This window comes from Rhincodon typus, chromosome 1 (genome assembly GCF_021869965.1).
Source record: "Rhincodon typus isolate 14 chromosome 1, sRhiTyp1.1, whole genome shotgun sequence".
Lineage (NCBI taxonomy): Eukaryota > Metazoa > Chordata > Chondrichthyes > Orectolobiformes > Rhincodontidae > Rhincodon > Rhincodon typus.
This window is the reverse complement of record NC_063332.1, coordinates 75,124,312-75,147,737: the sequence shown is the minus strand read 5'-3', so window position 1 is coordinate 75,147,737 and position 23,426 is coordinate 75,124,312. Positions and strand designations below refer to the sequence as shown.

At 39.3% G+C, this 23,426-nt stretch overlaps 1 protein-coding gene across 2 annotated transcripts in view; it reads left to right on the top strand.

Moving 5' to 3' along the window:
- The window catches only part of cep135 (centrosomal protein 135), a 63,773-nt gene extending 42,714 nt beyond the window's left edge, over positions 1 to 21,059 (top strand). Inside the window, exons 13-16 of one of the 2 annotated variants that reach the window (XM_048599825.1) lie at positions 3,955 to 4,157; positions 15,062 to 15,166; positions 15,847 to 16,001; positions 19,325 to 21,059. In XM_048599825.1, the coding sequence (XP_048455782.1) occupies positions 3,955 to 4,157; positions 15,062 to 15,166; positions 15,847 to 15,994 (456 nt within the window). In that variant the 3' untranslated portion in view covers positions 15,995 to 16,001; positions 19,325 to 21,059. The remainder of the gene's footprint in view (positions 1 to 3,954; positions 4,158 to 15,061; positions 15,167 to 15,846; positions 16,002 to 19,324) is intronic. The other variant, XM_048599828.1, reaches the window with a different exon arrangement.
- Positions 21,060 to 23,426: the final 2,367 nt, after the last annotated feature.

The following is a 23,426-nucleotide window of genomic DNA, read 5'->3' as shown; positions in this document are numbered from 1 at the left end:
GTGTGAATCAAATAAGCTGAAGACTGCCATCTGTCATGCTGAGAACCACTGGAGGAGACCGAGATGGATCATCCATGCTGGTTGAAGATTGCTGAGAATGCTTCAGCCATCTCTTTCGCACTGATGTGCTGGGCTCTTCCATTATTGAACATGGGAATGTTTGTGGAACCTCTTTCTCCAATGATTGTTTAATAGTCACCAGCCATTTACAATGGTATGTGGCAGGACTGCAGAGCTTGGATCTGATCCATTGGTTGTAGGATCGCTTAGCTCTGTCAATCAATTGCTGCTTATGCTGTTTGGCATGCAAGCAGTCCTACTTGGTAGCTTCATCAGGTTGATACATCATGTTTAGATATGCCTGCTGCTGCTCTCTGGTGCTGAGCATGCCCTCCTGCACCCTCCACTGAAATAGGGTTGATCTCCTGTCTTGATGGTACTGGTGATATTAAACAATGAGGGCTTCTACTTCATATGTACTCAAGGTCCAAGTTTTCTATCGGTACCTAATCTTGGATTGCATTTTGTATATTTCCGGATTTCCTCATGTTTACAACATAAATCCTTTTCGCATAGATTCTTACTGTTTTCACAAAATAATTACAAGTGAGAGAGGCCATTCAGTACATCATAATTCACTCATCCAGAAAAATCCTAAAGGTCCTCTCATGATAGCATCCAGTCATTTTATAAGCGATTCCACTATCATTGCCATCTCTGTTCTATTCTAAATTTGTTTCCCAAATTCTTCGTGAATTATAGCTTCCTCATATAAATAATTTGTTTATCTTTTACTGCCTTGGATCTTTATATACTTCCATTTTCCTCTTAAAATATAAAGTAACATAAGGATTAATTTTTCCATGAGTTTAATTAATTTCTATATAATGATGTATAAGACACCTTATTTCCAGACTGAAAGTCTGCTGTTTTTAGCATTTTAACTTATAGTCCAGACATTAAGGATCAGTTTTGAAGTTCCTCTATATATTTCATCCACTGCTGTTTAGCCTTCCCTGCAAATACTACAGTCCAGTTTTTAAAAAAATGAAATAGTCATTGAGCCCAACAGTGATGGTAAAATTTTTAGAGACAGTAATCCAGAATTAAATTAGTTAGGATTTGGAAAAATATAGGCTATTATATGGAAATTTATTCAAGACAAATCAATTTCTTTGAAGTGACTGAGTATTGATGAGGGTAATTTAGTTGAAATTTAATTTTAATTTGTTTGTGGAATGTGGGCATTAATGTCAAGGCCAGAATTTATTGTCCATCCCTAATTGCCCAGAGGGCAGTTAAGAGTCAACCACATCTCTGTGGGGCTGGAGTGACATGTAGCCCAGACCAGGTAAGGGCAGCAGGTTTTCTTTCCTAAAGGATATAAAGTCCCCATTAGACTATTAAATTCCAGTTTTTTTTATTGAATTCAAATTTCACCATCCACTGTGATGGGATTTGAATCCATGTCTGTAAAATCTGCATGCCACTGATATAACCACTACGCCACTGCCTCCTTCAAACTGCCTATATAGACTTTCAGAAGGCAATTAATGAAGTACAACCTAATAGACTTGTTAACAAAAATTAAACCCATGGGGTTAAAAGAAGTAGAGCTGTAAATTAGAGAATAGTAATGAACAGTTGATTTTCAGAATAGAATTTGCTCTCCAGCAGTATTCCTCCAATATCAGCATTGGAACCACTACTCATTTACGATACATTAATGACCTAAGTAGAGTTCCTGTTAATTTTTTGTCTTCTGCACGGAACTCCAAGTCAGTGCTGCAAAAAGCGTTGGCAAAGTTATAGCCTTGGCAGGACCCTCAGAGGGATAGTTGCTGTAGCAACAATATTTAAATGGACAATTCAACTTCTGGTCAGTAGTAATCTTAGAATATTGATAGTGGGGAATCCAGTGATGGTAATGCTATTGAACGTCAAGAGGAGATGGTCATAGCTTGAGATTTGTGTGAAGGAAATGTTACTTGCCACTTACCGGTCCAAACCCTGATGTTGTCTATGTTTGCTGCACGTGGACACAATTTGCTTCAATAGATGGAATTGCAAATGTTTTTGAATATTGTGCAGTAATCAATAAACATTCCCATTTTGGACTCTTATGATGGTTATTAATGAAGTAGTTGAAGATAACGGGGCCTGGAATACTACCTTGACGATGTCCTGCAGTGATGCCCTGGGGGTGAAATATTCTCTAATTCAAATTGATTTTAATTTTGATAGGGCTCCTTGATATCACAATTGGTCAAATGCAACTTTGCTGTGAAGGCCAGTCACTTTTGCCTCAACTAGGGAGTTCAGCTCTTTTGCCTATTTTCATACTGAGTGTAATGTGGTCACGAACTGCAAGGCTAAATTGGGCATCAGTGATTAAATCTGCATGTTAGCCCTGTCAATTACACTTTCCATCACTCTACTGATGTTTGGGGATAGCCAGATAGGGCTGTAATTGACCAGGTTTGAGTTGTCTTGCATTTTGTGTGCACAATACAGTGTTGGGGCAATTTTCCATATTGCTGGGTGGATGCTGAAGAAATATCATGGGACTCAAAATGTTTACTCTGTTGCTGTCTCCACAGATGCTGCCAAACCTGCTGGGTTTCTCCAGAAAGTAAACTTTCTATTTTATTTAAGATCTCATTCTGCTTTGTCCTTGAATTAGTTTAGCATTAATCATGGAATACATGTGGCACCTATTTATCCTACTAATGTATAGTACCTCATACTTTGTCAGCATAACTTACATCTACATTAGCAAAATATAAGATGCAAGAAATCTGAAATAAAAACAGAAAGTGAAGGAAATTCTTAGTAGGTTGGGCAGAATATCTAGAGAATGAAACAGTGTTTACATTTCAAATTAATGATATTTTGTCAGAACAGAAATACAAAGAGAAGCGAAACAGTTTTTAAACAAAGCTAAAGGCAAAGAAGTTGTTTGAAAAGAACAAAAGAGAAATTACATGGAAGGGTGAAAGGGAGGACTGACAAAGGAATAGTGGTATAAGGAGATGGTGATGGGAAAATAATGACACAAAAGATGTGCCACAGGAGTTATAAATAGTGTGATGGTATTATGGCTTTAAGAGGTATAATTTGTCCTGGTTTTTTTTCAGAAGAAAGGTTGTGACAGAGGTACCTGGCAGTCTGCTCCGAAGCCCATAAAGTAAACAGCTTGTGAGGCCTTGGATTTTTATTAAAAGTTGGAACAAAAGAAGCAGCCTGAGTGGATGGGGTCAAGCTCCCACAGAACCAGAATTTTTAGTTTTAGTATTTCAGTAGCAGTTACTGAGGTCTTGTAGCTGGGTTTAGAAGCTGCAGTACATCTCTCCCTGCTACTCTCTCCCTCAGAGTTTTCTCTTGATGTTTTTCCTCCTGGACTAGAGAATTGCATATGAGACAAATCTATTTAACTGTATTTGCCTTTGCCAAGGATGTACCTATGGCATGTTACTATTTTGGAACAGTTATTGTTTAGTAGTTAAATAATCTATTATTCTGTTAAGTTTTCCGATAGAGTTGTTACTCCAGTTTCTTCTTTCTTTCATTATATTTTAACTAGAGTATATGAAACTTGTAGTTTGACCAATCGAATTGCATCTGGAACACAATACCTGGCACTTGTGTTTAAAAGAAGGAAAAGTTAGCGTCTAGGCTATCATCTTAATATATTTTGAGGGGATTTGGTCTGGTCCATAACTACAGGAATATCAGAATCATCGCCAACCGCTACCACTGAAAGAAGCTGGGACCAGTTTCACACAGTGTTGTGAAAGATTGCAAAGCACTGATTCAAAGCTATCCTCGAACTTGCAATGAACTTCATTAGAACAGTGTAGAAGATTGATTTATTTAGTCTTCTCTTATCAGTCAGAATTGGACAAGTGGTGCATGTTTTGAATCTACTTAAAACTCTTCTTCATGTCTGTCTAGACCTTAAGTGAACTGGAAGATTTGAAGTCCGAAGTTGAAGTTTTAAAGAAACAGATGTGTACTGAACGGGTCACAGTAAAGAACCTTGAGACATTGTTGACATCAACTCGAGAAAAGGAGTTTCAGTATCATCTGTCAAAGAATGAAAAAGAGTCAGAAATACAGCTTCTTGGAGACAAGCTGACTCTAGCAGAGAGCAAAGTGTGAGTGGTAATTATTTATTAGTATTAGTATCTATTATATCAGTGCTTCTTTCTAAATATAGAAACTACCACAAAAAGAATCCTGATTTTTCCTCACATATGAGCATGGAGCGAAACTAGGCCACTTGGTCCTTCGAGCCTACACTATTCAACAGGATCTTGACTGAAGTGATTTAATCTCAACTCTACATTCTTCTTCAATTATCTTTCATCCCTTGATAATCAAGAATCCATCTACTTCTGCCTTAAAATGTTGACCACATTTATATAGAAAGCATTCAACAATTTTATATTAAAAGAAAAATAGGCTGAAAAAAGACACATCATGTATATAGCTAGTTCTTTAAATACTATATCTGACAAAATTTGTTGCATGTCCTGGCAGGAAAAGTAAATAGTATTTGCATTTATTTGATGTCAACATCAAAAGCTTTGTTCAGCAAATTGCTTCTGGAGTACAGTATTGCTAAGGAAATTACAAGAATACATGTTATCTCTTTATTTTTAATTAGTTCATATGAAGTGGGTGTCAATATTTAGGCCACCATTTATTGCCCACCTCTTCATTTCCCTTCAGAAGTGATGAGACTTCTTGAACTGCAGCAATTCCTGGGCTATGGGGTCAGTCACAACGCTGTTAGGAAGAGCATTCCAGGATTTTGCCCAGCAACAGTGAAGGAGTGTCTATGTATTGCCAAGTCAGGATGGCATATGGCTTGAGAGGGAACTTGAAAGTGGTGGTATTGCCATGCTTCTAAGTCTTACAAGTTGTGAGTTTGGAAGGTGTTGTAGGAATTTTGGTGAGTTAGCAGTGCAGCTAAAAGATGGTATACATTGTTGTACATAACATTGGTGTTCAAGGTGGTGCATGGGGTGCCAGTCAGCAGGACTGCTTTGTCCTGGATGGTGTCAAGCTTCTTGAGAGTTGTTGGAGCTGCAGTCATCTAGGTATTGGAGAGTTCTGAGGTGAGGTATTTGCTGCACAACTTTCAGTCCCTAACCTGCTGTTGTACCCATAGTATTTATGTGGCTAGTCCAGTTCCATTTTTAGTCAATGGTACCCACAGGGCATTGATAGTAGTGGTAATACTATTGAATGTAAAGGGCAAAAGTTTGATTCTCCCTTGTTGAAGATGTCAATTGCCTGACAATTGTCTGGCATGAATGTTTTTAATGCACCTTGTCAGCTCAAGCTTGGATGTTTGTCTAGGTCTTGTTGTATATGGACTCAGACTACCGCAGCATCTGAGAAATCACAAATAGTGCTGAACATTGTGCAATCGTTAGTGAACATCCCCACTTTTGTCCTTATAATGGAATGGAGATCGTAGCTGAAGCAAAGGCAGTTGCGTAGACCTACGACATTACACTAAGGAGCTCCTGCTGGGATGTCTTGATGTTGAGGTGATGGACCTTCAACAACCACTGCCTTTGTGTTTGGTATGACTTCATCCAATAGAGAATTCTCACCCTTCAATTCCAAATCACTCTAGTTTTTCTCAGGCTCCTTAATGCTATACTCTGTCAAATACTCCCCGGTGCTGGACTCTGGGATATCTTAGAGCGGCTGCAGGGTATTCTGAAGGAGCAAGCTCAACAGAGAGTAGTCTTGATACATGTCCGTACCAACAATATGGATTAAGAAAAGGAAAGATCCTGCAATAGTGAAATAACTGCACAGAGGCAGGTATCCTATCACCAAGTCACCCTTTATTTACATGTGCACACCGCAAGGATTCTGAACAGCCAGCTCTAAGCCAGTCACTAAAATGAGGAGACTCTCTGAATCTCCTGTTTATTTTTTTACTAATCAACCTGTTTAGAGAGGTTATTATACAACTCAGGAGGAGGTGGGACGTGAACTCGGGCCTCCTTGTCCCGGGGTAGAGACTCTACCTCTGCACCACAAGAGCCCCTAATCTCCTGTTTATGTCTGTCAGCTAGGGCTCCCTGTTTGGCCCAGGTTAACAACCCCAATCAAGGATCTTGTAGTCAATGACATCCACCTGGCCCTCCTTCCAATCATTACAAGTAGAAATTTAGAGAGTTGGTAGTTGACTAAAGAAAAGGACTACTAAAGTTAGAATGTCATGTGCTGCGGGGACAGCTTCTGGGCTAGGTGGGATGTGGATGAGTTATACCTGAACTGGAATGGGTCTAATAACTTTGCTGGGAGGTTTGCTCATATTGTTAGGGAGGTTTTAAACTAATATGGCAGGGGAATAGGGCACAAAGTAGGTATAAAGGCAGGAGCAAGGTTCAGAAGGAATATGAAGATAATCCAATAGGTGGAGTAGACATGGGCATAATAAGGCACATAGGAGGACAGGAAAACTAAGTTGTATGTATTTTAAAGCAAGGAGCCTGACTGACAAGTTGCATGAACTTTGAGCATTGGTCAGCACATGGTAATACGATATTGTTGCAATCACTGAGTCATGGTTGAAGGAAGGACAGGACTGGCAGATCAACATTCCTGGGTATAGAAATCTCAGACATGACTGGGAGTGGTATAAGAGAAGTGGGACCATTACATTATCGATAAAGAACACCAGCTGCAATAATGGCAGAGGATGTCTATGAATGGTCTTCAGATGAGGCCATCTGGGTAGAACCCAGAAATAAAAAAAAGGGCAGTCCTTTTGCTGGGATTATACTACAGGCCTCCCAAAACTTAGAGTGTATGGGGTTGTTTTAAAGGGGAATTAGGTGGGCAAAGAGAAGCATGAAATATCTTTGGCAAATGGGATTAAGGAAAGCCCCAAGGCATTTCATAAATATATTAAGATCAAAAGGATTACCAGGGAAAGTGTGGGACCTATTAGAGACCAAAGTGGCAATATGTGCCAGAGGATATTGGTCTTAAATGAATATTTCTTAGCTATGTTGACAAAGGAGAAGCACATTGTAACTGGACATTTCAGTTGGGGTGGTGATGTTCTAGAGCATGTTAAGGTTAATAAGGAGGAGATATTAGATGTTTTAGTGGGCATAAAGGTGCCTAAATCCCCAGTGGCCAATGAGATGTAACCCAGGCTGCTATGGGAGGCAACAGAGAAGATTGCTGGGGCCTTGGTGCTGATATTTAATATTTGCTGGCCACAGGTGATGTGCCAGGTGACTGGTTGTCAGTTAATGTGGTTCCTTTGTTCAAGAAGTTCACCACTTTAGGCCAGGTAATTAGTTAGTCTCTCATCAGTGGTAGGGAGATTATTGGAAAATTTCTGAAGAACAGGATTAAACAACACTTGGAAAGGCAGGGAGCAATCAGGGATAGTCAGCACAGATTTGTTGGAAAGAGATCCTGTCTGATTAATTTAGTTGAGTTTTGTGAAAAGATGACTAAATATACTGATGATGAAGTACAGATGATGAGGTTCACACAGACTTCAGTAAGGCTTTTGACAAGGTCCCATGTGGAAAGCTGGTCCAAAAGGGTAGCATAACACAGTGGTTAGCACTGTTACTGCACAGTGCCAGAGACCAAGTTCAGTTCCACCCTCGACTGTCTGTGTGGAGTTTGCACGTCCTCCCCATGTCTGTGTGGGTTTTCGCTGAGTACTCTGGTTTCCTCCTACAGTCCAAAGATGTGCAGATTAGGTGGATTGGCCACGCTAAATTCCCCTGTAGTGTCCAGGGATGTGCAGGGTGGGTTAGGTGAGTTAGATGTGATTTTTAAAAAAAAATCCATGCAGTATAGGTGTGGGGGGTATCCTCTTTGGAGGGTCAGTGTAGACTCAATGGGCCAAATGGCCTCTTTCTACACTGGAGGGATTCTATGATTCCAAAAGGTAAGAGCCCATGGCATCCAATGCAAGCTGACCGATCAAAATTGGCTTGCAAAAAGGAGAAAAAGGGTTGTTTTCTTCATGACTGGATGTCTGTGACCATCGGTGGAATCAGTGCTGGTACCCATTCCTTTTGTTATGTACATGTAACAACTTGGATGTGAATGTAGAAGGTATAAGTTTGTAGATGACACCAAAAATTGGTGGTGTTGTTGATAGTGAGGAGGCTGGTCTCGGGCTACAATCTGATATTGATTAACAGGTAATGGCAGATGGAATTTAATCCTGGTAAATATGAGTTGTAATAATGGAAGGATTTGCGTAATGAATGGTAGATCCTTAAGGAGTACTGAGGAACAAAGGGACCTTGGTGTACAAACCCATAGATCCCTGAAGGTGGACATGGTGGTGAAGAAGGCATACGGGATGCTTGCCTTCACCAGCCGGAGCTTAGGATTTAGGAGCAGGAAAGTCTTGCAACTTTATGAAACATTGGTTAGCCCAAAGATCGAATACTGTGTGCAGTTCTGGTCACAAAACTGTCAGAAGGACTTGATTGCACTGGAGTGGGGAAGTGCCTGGGATGGAAAGCCTCAGTTATGAGAAGAGACACAATAGGCTGAGTTTGTTTCTGAAGCAGAGGAGGCTAAGAGGGTTCTGATTGAGGTATACAAAATTATGAGAGACATAGACAGGGTTGATTGTGAGAATCTTTTCCCCATGGCAAACATGCCTACGAACAAAGGGCATAAGCTTAAGGTGAGGAACAAGTGGTTTAGAGGATATCTGAGGAAAAGATTTTTCACCTAGAGGGTGGTAGAAATACGGAACGTGCTGCCTGACAGGATGATGGAGGCAGGTAATGTCACAACGTTTTAAGAAGCATTTAGAGAAGTGTCTAAAATGCCAGGGCGTATTAGGCTATTGACCAGGTAAATTAGGTTAGTTTGGTATTTGCTGGTCAGCATAGACGTGGTGGGCTAAAGTGCCTATTTCTATGCTGTATCGCTGGATAATTATGACTACCTTGATGATGGGGCAGGGGAGAATGGGGGAGAAGAAAAGTTACTTACCTACTGATTTCAGCAATCTCTAAATTGGGTTTATTCTGTTAGAGATGCTGAAGTTTTACAATTGATTACGTTCAGCTTTGCAAAAAAAAAAAGTACGCGATCCTCAAAAATTCAAAATGAAATAGATTTTGAGTTGAATTTTAGCAGTGAGATAATTTTAAAGTGATTACTTACCAGCCTTTAAATTGTAAGATCTGCTCAACCCCTGAATGGCTATGGGAGGACACAATGTAGTTAGAGTAGTCTTCTCTTCAAATCATTTCAAAAAGCAGGATCTGTAACAAGTGGATTAGAAACTAGCCTTTCACCTCAAGCTCTTGAATTCAAAATCAGACCAGACAATTATAGTGACTTAGGTTGCAATCTTCCTACCTGCTGTGAACTTGGGCAATCTGAATTCAGTCCCTTAAAAATACAGATTTGCATTAAATCAAACTATAACTGCAAGATAGGTAGTATTCACTCGAAGTTGGTATTGCATTCTTTTAAAACAGTATTCTATGCAAAACAGCTTTGTTTCCCATAGGAATCAGTGTTGAAGCCAGAGTTCAGATACAAGAAAAATACGGATTACAGGTTTTCAGACTGAAGCAGACATGTGCAGCACCTGCCAAGAATGGATTCTGTTGTGGTAGATCAGATCTTTTGTAATTGGTAACGAGAGCATTTAGATGGATACGTGAATAGGAAAGGTTTAGAGGGATATGGGCCAAACACAGGCAACTGGGAGTAGTTTAGTTCGGGAAATTTGATCGACACGAACAAGTTGGACCAAAGGATCTGTTTTGTTTCTGTATGACTCTATGATTCTATCAGAGCTAGGAAGAAAAGACCTTGATGCCGTTGTTTGAGATACTGTATCACACAGATGCATTACTGTGCATACTTAGTGTAAGTAATTCATAAAATAAATTACGAATATAACAAAAATAGTGTATAAATGTAAATTCCATAACACTCACCAACGTCTCTTAAACACAGACTTTCATGGCTTCACTCACTCTCGCGAGCTCTCACTCTCGCTCTCGCTCTCTCGCGAGCTCTCGCTCTCTCCCTTGCTCTCTTGCTCTCTCCTTCTTCCCCCCCTCCCCGCCTTTTCCGTTGCATTTGTCTCTCACTTTTTTGTCCATTCCTGTGTCTGTTATTGTTTGAGTAATATATGTCTTTTTTACCTGATGGAAATTTTGTAGAGATCTGCTAAGTCGTTCAATAATTTTACTATAACTTCTTAGAATTTGTCTAGAATCTTAATTTCCAATGTGTACTACAGGAATCGGTGCGGCGTCCACTGCATTTCATCATTTATATAAATGGATATGGATCTGCATGGTTAGTAAGTTTGCAGATGACACCAGAATAGATGTTAGAGTGGTCAGTGAAGAAGATTTCCTCAGAGCACAATGGGACCTTGATCAGATGGGCCAATGGGCCAGAAGATAAATGTGAGATGTAACATTTTGGAAAGGCAAACTAGGGCAGGACTTACAAAATTAATGGTAGGGCCCTGGTGGGTGAGGACGAACAAAGAGACCTAGGGGTGAAGGTGCATAATTCCGTGAAAGTGGAGTCACAGGTAGATGGTGGTGAAGAAAGCGTTTGGCATGCTTGCCTTCATTGGTCAGAACATTGAGTAAAGGAGTTGAGATGTCATGTTGAAGCTGTACAGGACATTGGCGAGGCCACTTTTTGAATACTGTGTAAAATTCTAGTCACTCTTCCATTAGAATGATGTTGGCAAACTTGAGAGCGTGCAGAAAAGATTTATAAGGATGTTACTGGGAATAGAGGGTTTGAGTTATAGGGAGAGGCTGAATAGGCTGGAGGCTAACTTTGGAGGCTGAGAGGTGACCTTATAGATATTTATAAAATCATGAGGGGTATGGATATGATGAATAGACAAGGTCTTTTTCCTGGCGTGGGGAATAGGTTCAAGGTGAGAGGGGAAAGATTTAAAAAGGACCTGAGGAGTAACTTCTTTACACAGAGGCTGGTGCGTGTACGGAATGAACTGCTAGAGGAAGTGGTGGAGGCTGGTACAATTACAATGTTTTAAAAAGCATCTGGATGGGTATATGATTAGAAAGGGTTTAGAGGGATATGGTCCAAATGCTGGCAAAAGGGACTAGATCTGTTTAGGGTACTATAGGTCTTTATTGGTCAGGGAATTGAGTACAAGAGTCAGGATCAAAAACAGAAGTTGCTGGAAAAGCTCAGCAGGTGTGGCAGTATCTGTGAAGAGAAATCAGAGTTAATGTTTCAGGTCCGCTGACCCTTCCTCAGAAGTTCTGAGGAAGGGTCACTGGACCCAAAATGTTAACTCCAATTTCTCTTCATGGATGCTGCCAGACCTGCCAAGTTTTTCTAGCCATTCCCGTTTTTGTTTCTGATTTACAGCATCCGCAGTTCTTTTGGTTTTTACAAGAGTCATGATGTCATGTTGCAGCTTTATAAGACTTTGGTTAGGCTAGACTTAAAGTATTGCGTTCAGTTCTGGTCACTGCATTACAGGAAGGATGTGGAGGCTTTGGAGAGGGTGTAGAAGAGGTTTACCAGGTTGCTGCCTGGTTTAAAGTGTATGGGTTACAAGGATAGGAGAAACTCTGGTTGTATTCCCTGGGTCAGGAGAGGCTGAGGGGAGACTTGATAGAGGTCTATAAAATTGAGATGCATAGATAGGATTGACAGTGTTTTTCCCAAGAGTTGAAATGTGTAATACCAAGGGACATGCATTTAAGGTGAGAGGGGGAATGTTCAATGGATATGTGAGGGGCAAGTTTCCCTTACAACAACATGGGCCGAAGAGCCCGTTCCTGTGCTGTGCTGTTCTATGTTCTCTCATAACTGGTTGGCACGGACAAGTCGGACCGAAGGGTCTGTTTCTGTGCACTGAGTCTGACTTTTTTGTCAATAGGGTGTTAAGGCAATGAGCAATTAATCTCAATTCAACAGCATTAATTCTTTCTTTAATGTGAGTACTACACAAAGAGTTTTCAGTTCAAGTGTGCTCTTTTCTTTTTCACCCTACCCTACCCGTACAGACTTTGCTCATACCATCAGTTTCACAATTTACTCCTGAATCACAATACACCGGACCTCCTTATACATAAAATTGTACAGAAATTGTAACTCAGTCACATCTGCATACACTGTCAGGAAGAATCCTTTTTGTTTTAGTGTTATGTACAGAGAACTTTGCCGGAGGACAAGTTAGACAATTGAAGTACATCACTTTAGGCTTTTTAAAACAAATGAGAAGTATTAAATAGAAATAAATCAGTCTCTAACTGATTTATGTATCTGCATTTTCAGTAGAAGTTTTTAAATTTATATTCTGGGAATAGATAACATCTAAAAACAAAAATGTGAATTATTTTCCTGCCCAATTTGATTTGCCAAAAACACTTCAACATATATTATGGTTTCAGTTGCACTGTCTGAATTGAATTACATACAATCTCTCTGGGGAATAGTAAATGTTAGAGAAATGGAGTCAAATAGTGGTAGAAATTGTTCTGAGCAAAGTGTACATTTACTCATTATCCAATTTAAACATACTAGACATGTATTTTGTTTGTGACCTAGGGTTTGGAAGCTTTGAGTGAGGGTGAAGGTATGAACCTCAATTTTTCACCATTCTTGTAGCAACACCAGGACAATTGACCTAGATTTCTGGCCTCTGCAGTGTTGGAACTTTGACCAGCTGATTTTCCAATCTTGGTCTTTTATGTGATAGAGTCATACAGCACAGAAACAGACCCTTCAGTCCAACTAGTCCATGCCAACCATAATCCCAAATTAAACTAGTCTGAGCTGCCTGTGCTTGGCCCATATCCCTCCAAACATTTATTATTCATGTATTTATCCAAATATCTTTTAAATGTTGTAACTGTACCCACATCCACCACTTCCCGTGGAAGTTCATTCTACTCATGAATCACTCTGTGTAAACAAAATTGCCCCTCATGTCTGTTTTAAATCTTTCTCCTCTTACCTTTGAAATATGCCCCCTAGACTTGAAATCCCTCACCCTAGGGAAAAGACATCTGCCATTCACCTTATCTATACCCTTCATGATTTTACAAGCCTCTATAAGGTCACCCCCATCCCCAACCCCCACAGACTCCTATGCTCTAGTGTAAAAAGTCCCAGCCTCTCCTTTTAACTCCAATCCTCCATTCTCAGCAACATCCTGGTAGATCTTCCATTCTGGGCATCCAGAATTGGACACAGTACTCCAGAAGAGGCCTCACAGTGTCCTGTACAACCTCAAAATGACATCCAACTCTTGTACTCAGTGGCCTGAGCAATGAAGGAAAGCATGCTAAATGCCTTCTTAACCACCCTGTCTACCTATAATACAAATTTCAAAGAACTATGTACCTAAACCCCTATGTCTCTCTGTTCTAAAACAGTACCCAAGCCCCTATTTTTAAGTGTATAAGTCCTGTCCTTGTTTGTTTTACCAAAATGCAATACCTTGCGTTTATCCAAACTAAACTCCTTCTGCCATTCCTCAGCCCATTGACCCAGTTGATCAAGATCTCTTGAGATTACAAAGATAACTTCGTTCACTGTCCACTGTACTACCAATTTTGGTGTCATTCACAAACTAACTAACCATGCCTTCTGTATCCTCATCTAAATCAGTTATATAAATGACAAAACAGCACTGATCCCCATGGAACACCGCTGGTAACCTTCTCCAGTGTGAAAGACAACCCTCCACCACTACTCTGTCTCCTGCTGTTAAGCCAATTTTGAATTCAATTGGCAAGCTCACCCTGAATCCCATGTGATCTAACTTTACTAATTAGTCTATCATGTAGAACCTTGTCAAAAGCTTTAGTAAAATCCAAGTAAACAATGTGGTAGGACTTTGCCCTCATCAATAATCTTGTTTACTTCCTCAAAAAGCTCAGTCAAGTTTGTGAGATACAATTTCACTCGCATAAAACCATGCTGTTCTTTCCTTAATCTTTCCTTGCCTCTTCAAATGCATTTAATTCTATCTTTCAGAATTACCTCCAACAACTTACCCACCACTGAAGTTGGACTCAAAAGTCAATAGATCCCAGGCTTCTCCTTCTATCCTTTCTTGAACAAAGGCGCATCGTTACCCATAGTTATAGATGATAGAAATATTTCTGCAAGGACCCCTGTAACTTCCTCCCTAACTTCCCACAGCATCCTGGGATACAGTAGATCAGATCCCGGAGATTTATCCACTTATATATTTTCTAAGACCTCCAGCATTTTGAACTGATGTAATTTAACTGATCATATCAAACTTAAGTATTGTTTAAGTAGAGACATTTCACAGCCTTAAGATTGTTTTTCACCATGGTATCACTGATTTAGGTTGATACCATTCTCCTCTGAGTAAGTAGGTTGTGAATTCAAGATCCACTGCAGAGACTTGCTGGGATAATTGGTGATCAGGGTCCTGAGAGAGCACTCATACTCATCTACCATGATGTACTTAACGTTCACCTGAAGACTGATAGAAACTCTGATTAATGAACCAACTAGAAGTTGGCACTACACAGTGCAGCACTCCCTCAGAGCTGTACCGGAGTGTTGTATGTGTGTATGTATGCTTTGTGTCAATTCTTAGTGGGGCTTGAGCCCGCCATCTTCTGGCTTGGATGGCAGAATGTTACCACTGAACCATAACTGATACCTTCATGAAAGGCAAAGTACAGGATGGGCAAATGAGGTTATGATGACTGTTTGCGCAGAAGACAAAAGCAATGAAAGGCTGGGCTGAAGAGCTTGTGGCTGTGTTGTAATTTCTGTGCAATTTTATATATAAGATCAAGTATGTAGTGCTTTCAGTAGTAAATCCTGAAAATGATAGAATGAGGAAGGTCTGATGAATTGCTTCTAATGCAGTTATACAAGTCCACTTCTATTATGCCTGAGTACAAGCATATCTCGTGAAAAATCTGGACGACTGAATCTGAAATTGTTACTCTATTTGATGATTTGTTTGTAAAGTTTTGATGCATTACTTATATCTCATGTAACTAACAATTACTCTCAGATCAAGCCAGAATAGAGAAATAGCTCAGCTTCGTGCTAAGTCTTCGCAACTTCAAGCGGAGCTTGACCTTATCAAACGTCAACTAACGACAGAACGTTTTGAAAGGTAATGTTTAAAATACAAAGTAGATTTAATGATTATATTGAACTACTTGAGGATTTTAAAATGTGTTAACTTGTAGAGAACAGATTATTGTGTTTTCACTGTTGTATCGTCCTTTAATGATCTGTCATAGGTTTATGTAGCTGAGAAAAATTACCACCATAGCACGGTGGCTCAGTGGTTAGCACTGCTGCCTCACAGGCACTAGGGTCCCAGGTTCAATTCCACCCTCAGCTGACTGTCTGTGTGAAGTTTGCACATTCTCCCTGTGTCTGCCTGGGTTTCCTCTGGGAGCTCCGGTTTCCTCCCACAGTCCAGAGATGTGCACGTTAGGTGGATTGGCCATGCTAAATTGCCCATTGTGTCCGTGGATGTGCAAGCTAGGTGGATTAGCCATGGAAAATGCAGGGTTACAGTGATAAGGTAGGGAGGTGGGTCAGGGTGGCATGCTCTTCATTGGTCATCGTGGACTCGATTGGCCAAATGCTTCCTCACTGTAGGGATTCTATGTTTCCAAAAGCTACACATTACCATTTTGACAGAATGTTACTTTGTATTATAGTAATTATTTGCTTAGCATGTGCTGTTGATTTCACAAAATGAAGTTACTGAAGTCACCAGTTTCCAGAAGACATGTTCAGAAATAAGGGATCTTTTTGTCTGTCAAATTGTTCATTCCACAGAGAGCGTGCAATTCAAGAGATGCGTCGGCATGGCCTTTCTACTACCATCAGCTCCTTATCTCCACTCAGAACATCAGTGAGCCCTGTTTCACATTCACACGATATGGGCTCGCCTAAAAAAGTATCAGACTATTGTACTGACTGTTAAATGACAAGTGAGTAGTTTATAAACCCTGAATAAAATCTAACAGTCTCGTGGTATATGAGACGTGCTAGATAATCAAAATATCTCGTTGCAATTTAATGTTTTATTTACTCTTTTACACGTTAATAGTATAGTATTATGCTTGCAAGTTTTGATCAAAGAGCAGATATTCCTGACAACGAAGCAAAGTGTCATCGCCAGACCCTATTCATTAACCTCAGTGAGAACACTGGGGTCTATACCCTGTTGAGATGCTATTCATTCCTCCTAGAATCTTTGTATCTTGGTGAATTAACTTTTCATCTGATGGCACTGTCTAAACCAGCTAAATGAAATATCACTTCCCTCATTTCAGGGGCTTAAATGCCCCATTTCTATCTAGCTATATTCTATTATAGCATTATAAAGTAATTTTCTAAACGTCATCATCTGTCAGTGATGCATCTTCCAATTTTACACAGGGATTCTTCAGTGTTGACAAGATAAAGAAAATCACATTTGCAAGAGACCCCTATTGTTCTTCCTAATGATGTCTAATTCAATGAAACACAGGTTACTCATTTACTCAGAAATAGAAGGAACTGCCGATGCTGGAGAATCTGAGATAACAAGGTGTAGAGCTGGTTTCCCTGATGTAGAGGAGGCCACAATGGGAACAGCAGATACAGTATACCACATTAGCAGATGTGCAGGTGAACATCTGTTTAATGTGGAAGGTTTTCCTGGGGCCTGGGATGGAGGTGAGGGGGAAGGTTGCGGGGAGAGCGGTACCTCCGGAAGGCAGATAAGGGTAGAGAGGGAAAAATGTCCTTGGTAGTGGGGTCAGATTGCAGGTGGCGGAGGATGATGCGTTGAATCTGGAGGTTGGTGGGGTGGTACGTGAGAACCTCTACATTGCTGAGGCCAGGCGCCAGCTCTCTAACACCTCCTCCTACCGCCCCCTTGATCATGACCCCACCCCCGACCACCAAAACATCATCTCCCAGAAACCTCCAGTGCCACAACGATGCCACCCGAAGGTTGCAGGAAGAGCACCTCATATTTCGCTTGGGAACCCTACAGCCCAATGGTATCAATATGGACTTCACAAGCTTCAAAATCTCCACACTCCCGACCTCATCCCAAAACCAGCCCAGCTTGTCCCCGCCTCCCTAACCTGTCCTTCCTTTCTTCCACCTATCCACTCCTCTGACCTCAAACCCCACCCCCACCTCCTACCTACCAGCCTCATCCCCGCCTCCTCGACCTGTCTGTTTTCCCTTGGCTGACCAACCCCCATCCTAACTCCCCACCTCCACTCACTTTTACTGGCTCCATCCCTGCCTCCTTGACCTGTCTGTCTCCTCTCCACCTATCTGCTCCTTTATCCATCTTCCATCCGCCTCCCCCTCTCTCTCTCTTTATTTCAGAGTCCCATTCCCCTCCCCCATTTCTGAAGAAGGGTCCAGACCCAAAACGTCAGCTTTCCTGCTCCTCTGATGCTGCTTGGCCTGCTGTGTTCATCCAGCTCTACACCTTGTTATCTCTGTTTACTTGTTTACTGTCTGGCTTTCTGGTTTTTGATAACAAAGCTGTGGTACAGATAAGGCATAATACCTTTATGTCCTCTGTTATGACACAGAGACCAACAGCCAAATTAAATAAACCCCACCCCCCACCTCTAGTTGCCCCCCACCCATCCCTGTCTTTGGAGCATGGTAAAATTAAAGCATTTAATGGCCATCAAAATTGCCTCAATGGTTTCAAACCATATGTTTTGAATTACTATTACGAGTTACCAAGTGTTTGTAGCTTAAAAGAAAGAATTAATTTATTATTAATGCAGTAGCTTTAGCTGAGTAAAGTTAAATAACAAGGTAATCTAATGAGTGTCTGTAATTTATACACAGTCTTTTTTGATTATAGCGCACGCTCACACATAGACAGACACAGCTAAGGGATAAATTGAAAGAATAAATAAGAGATGTAACTGGCCAGATCACTTGAACAGTTTCCACGATGCATAGTGTTACAGGCATTTGGGATTATATCTTGCTTGATTTCTGAAGTCACAAGTCAATGTAAATAGTTTCCATTGGCTCTGAGGAATATTTATTCAATTCTTATAACTGAGATTCTATTCTCTGAACTTGCCATAAGTCACTAATGGGAAGATAACCAGAATGCAATCAAACCTCCATTCTGTAACTTTCACAACCTTCTGACAAAAAAAAAGTGCTAACTTTGGTTTCTCTTTGTGCTTTTTCAACATTCATTTTGTTAGAGTGTTAGGCACTGTCCTGTGATGGCCCTGTTAATATCCAAACATCTGCCAACACTTGAACACAATGCATCTCTAGATCCAAAATGTCTATAATGTTCTTTAAGCAAGAATCAATGTGCATTTAACTTCCAGGCCATGTCTTAAAAACAAGTATCAGTTTGTTTATTCTTTTTTTTAACAAACTGCTGCTCACATTTTCAACCAAAGGTAATTTTTAAAAAAGAAAAATTACAAAGGTTCTAACATCCCTAAAGAAATGATCTCCAGATCTGTAGCCATGCAGGTATGTTTTCCACACCTGGTATGGAATTAGTTTTTATTAGGCTTCACATTTAATTAGCTCTTTTCTTTCCCAGCATTCAATGTGTCTACAGGATGCATTTTCAGAAATGTTCAAAGTAATTCTTAGGACCTTTTAAATCTTAGTAGCTCAACAGTGTCATGGGTGTCTGCCTCCTGGCCCAGCATTATTAACATACAGAACAAGGATAACTAGAAAGATAGGCTGAAGAAAAGAACTCCAAAAATATGATACAGTTAAACATATGTATGGAGTGCTTTAATTGCCACTCCTAGAAGGCAGCAGAGATATACATGGGAACACCAGCATCTTCAAGTTCCCATCCAAATCGCACACCATTCTGATTTGGAGCTATATTGCCATTTCTTTGCCATCACTAAGTCAAGATTTTGAACTCCCCAAGACCACTGTGGATGTATTACACCACGTAGCCTACAGTGGCTAAAGAAGGCAATTCAACACTACCTTCTCAAGGGCGATTAGGATTGGGCAATAAATGCCACCCTTCCCAGCTAATCCTATATCATATGAATGCATTTTTTTTAATGAAGTAACATACCTTTGGATGGAGAAATGAAGTGGGGAGGGGATGCATTTATGGAGTTGGGATGATGCAGCATATATTTAAGGCCAAATAGTGTGTCATTTTCTCATATATAAAGTTCAATTGTCTCAAACACAGGTTCATACAAAGTTTTATAAAATTTGAAATTGTTTGATTACATGTTGCAATTAAAAATTCTGACTATTTTTTTCTTCCTGGTTTTAGAAGTTTGTTTTAAGGAGTATCCTTTACGAAAGCCAGTTGAATGTTTCACAAATGGAGCTACAGTTCTCACCAAAAGAGCGTATCTGAAGTTGCAAGCTGAATCTTTTGCAGTATTGATTTCATCACTCTGCAGAATTTTGAAATGAAGCAATCTAAGTTCAAGGCAAATTTTTTTTATTACATTTCTAGTCATTGGAGTGAATTGTGATAACTCCATGACACTTCAATGTTCTATACACATTTGTCAGCTTGTTTAACATTTTAGTGTTATTAAAATATCAGCATTTTTCCAATTGTTCAGATAACATCTAGCCTGTGCTTAAAGTAGGTTTGAACTTCTGCATTACACTGCTTATTAAAAAAAAAAGAGCTTGCCCAACCATATTTTTGTTCTGTGATGTGTGACAGAACAGCAGCAACATTTAGGCCCTTTCTCATTTTCAAATGACTGCACAATATTCGAATTGGAGATTGCAATTGATCAATTTTCAAATAGATTTTCTTAACATCTTTATTGAGCATATATTTACATATGTACATAATTACTTTCGTGAGCTTACATATACTTCACAGGATCAAATCTACCATATTAATATAATGAGAAGTGAACCATAAAACAGTTTTTTTCCAGCTACAGTAAAGCTACAAGATGATATATGAAGCAAATAGGAAAAAAGAATACTCCTTTATAAACAATGTGAATTAAAGTTTACTGAATTATTGAATCTAAATATGGTGTTATTAATTTTATATTTTCCTATATAATCTCTCAAACAGGCCCAATAAAATGTGGCACTGAGATTTATTCAATCTTATGTAATGCCCATTTTATGCTGTAAATATCTGTACTATACTGTCAGTCATAATGAAGATTTTTTTTATTCTGCAAAGATATTTTTGTATTGAATTAGGATTTCAGTTTTATATACAAGCTATTTTTTAATATGTTTGTTCTCAGTAGCTGTGACTAGTATTTTTGCTACCATTCCCAAAATTGTCTCTTCTTATTAATAACTGTCATTGATGTGTCATCTTATACTTGACCATACAATATAAACTGAGATTTTACCATCTTGATATTCTCTTGAGGCATACCTGTAGTAAAATGGGCTAATAACATGTTTAATAAATGCAAATGAGCTTCTTAGGCTGGATTTAACAATGTTTTAACATAGCTACTAAGAAATCAGTATTGATTTCATGAGTGTAGTTCATAACTATATACAGTAACTATTAAATGGCAACTTTATATTTTGATTAAGTATATTTTGCTTAGACTTCCTTATGCCATGGAGATTCCACTGGAATAAAATAAGTGAAACCGGTTACTGATTTTAAAAAGTGATGGTTTTCACATTAAAATAAGATCTTTTATTCATATTATCCAGTTAGATATTCCAGGACTGTGGTCCTAATGTCATATAATATGGCTGCCTCAAATTTTTACAGCTGTTTGTCATTACAAAGTGAAGTTTTGGATAATGGTACAGATTCACTTAAGTGGACATTTGTTTTCGTGATGCATACCTGTAAGATTTATTTAGTATTCCAAATTTTGAACTGCATTAAATTATCTTCAGTTTATCTTTGTTATTTAAATGATTTTAGATTTGTTTATATTTTTGTTTTAGTACTGACTAGATGCCAACTTTTGGAGTTTTTTTTGCCAATTGTATTTAACCCAGTACCTATTTATTAAAATTTTTAATAAACATTAATAAAAATTTGAGGTTATTATACTGTTTGAGTAAGTTGGTCTTTGTTTCTGATTTAGACTATAAGACACAGGAACACAAGTAGGCCATTCACCCATTGAGTCTCCTCCACCACTCAATGAGATCATGTCTGATCGATGATCCTTAACTCTATTGCCTTTTCCTCATAACCCTTTATTAAAAATCTGTCAATCTCAGCACTGAACATACTCAATGCCACAGCCTCTACTGCCTCTGCAGTAAAGAATTCCACAAAATTTACTACCCTCAAAAAAATAAATTTCTCGTTGTCTCTGTCTTAAGTGGCTAACTCCTTACCTGGAGATTATGCTGTCTGGTCCTAGACTCTCCCATAAGGGGAAACAACCTCTGAGCATTCACCCTATCAAACTGCCTAAGAATCTTGTATGTTTCAATAAGGTTGCCTGTCACACTTCTAACCTCCGCTGAGTACAGGCCCAACCTACTTAACCTGTCCTCATAAGAAAATCTCTATGTGCCTGGAATCAACCTGGTGGACTTCCTCCAGGCTGCCTCCAATGCCATTCTTAGGTAAAGAAACTAAAACCTTTCACAGTATTCTATGTGAGGTCTAACTAGTACCTTGTATCATTTTAGCAAGACTTCCTATTCCGTTCCCTTTGAAATAAGGGCAAACATTCCATTTGTCTACCCTATTACCTGCTGAATTTTTATGCTAGCTTTTTGTGATTCATGCATGAGAACTGCCATATCCTTAGATGCTGCAGCTTTTTGCAGTCTTTCCCCATTTAAATAGTATTCAACCCTCTGTTCTTCCTGCCAAAGCACAAACTTCTCAAATTACCACATTATAGTCCATCTGCTAAGTTTTGCCCTACTCTCTTAATCTGTTTATATTACTCGACAGACTGATTGTATCATCTTCACCATTTGCCTTCCCACCTATTTTTTATGTCATCTTTAAACTTAGTGATAAGACATTCATTTCCATCATCATAGTCATTGCTATATATTTTAAATAATTGTGCCCCAACATTGATCCCGGTGGCACTCCACTAGTTACAGTTTGCCATCCTATAAACAGCCCTCCTTATTCCAACTTTCTGTATTCTATTTATTAGTCAATATTCTATCCATACTAATAAAATACCCCCAACTCAATGGGGTCTTAAGAAGCCTTATCCACAGCACCTCATCAAAAGCTGTTTAGAAATCTGAACATTTACTCATTCTCTTTTATCTATCCTGCTTATTACATCCTCAAAGATTCTAATAAATTTGCCAGGCATGATTTCCTTTACATGAAGCCTGCTTGGTTATATTATGTTATTCTAAAAGCTTTATTGTATCCTTTATCATAAAGTATACAATTTTTCCATTGATAGATGTTAAATTAATCGTCCTATAGTTAACTATATTTATCATCCTTTTTAAATTAGGATGTTTGTTTGGAAAACTGCCAATCCTTTGGGACTTTTTCAGAATCCATGGATTTTTGGAAAATTGCTACCAGTGCATCTACTATCTCTGTAGCTACTTCCGTTAATGTCTTAAGTTACATCCCATCAGGTCCAGGGGACTTCTTGGTCTTTCACCCCATTAATTACAATAGTTATTGTACATACTACCTCCCCACTTTTGCTGCTTATTTATTTATTGTTTTGGGAATACTATTAATATTTTCTACAGTGAAAATTGATGCAAAGTATTTATTCAACTCCTCTGTCTTTTCCTGGATGCCTATTATTCCTAATCCAGAAGCCATAATTCATTATGGGGCTTATGTTCACTGCAGCATCCCTTCCATTTTACATTGTTAAAGTAGCTCTTAATACCTGTTTTTCTATTGCTCTCTAGCTTACACTCAAAGTTTATTTTATCTGTTATTTTCTTTGGTTATATTTAGTTGATTAATACTTTCATGAAAGAATGCAGTTATAGGAACAAAGAAGATAGGATCAGGAGGAAGCCATTCTGTCCTTTGAGCCTGTTCCACCATTCATCACAATCATGGCTGATCGTCCAACTCAATAGTCTCATCCTGCTTTCTCCCCATAACCTTTGATCCCATTCGCCCCAAGTGCTATATCTAGCTGCTTCTTGAATACATTCAATGTTTTGGCATCAACTACTTCCTGTGGTAATGAATTCCACAGGCTCACCACTCTTTGGGTGAAGAAATGTCTCTTCATTTCCATCCTAAATGGTCTACCTGAATCCTCATACTGTGACCCCTGGTTCTGGACACACCCACCATCGGGAACATCCTCCCTGCATCTACTCTGTCTAGTCCTGTCAGAATTTTATAAGTATGGGATCCCCCCTCCCTCATTCATCTGAACTCCAGCAAAAACAATCCTAACCTAGTCAATCTCTCCTCATACGTCAGTCCCACCATCCCCAGA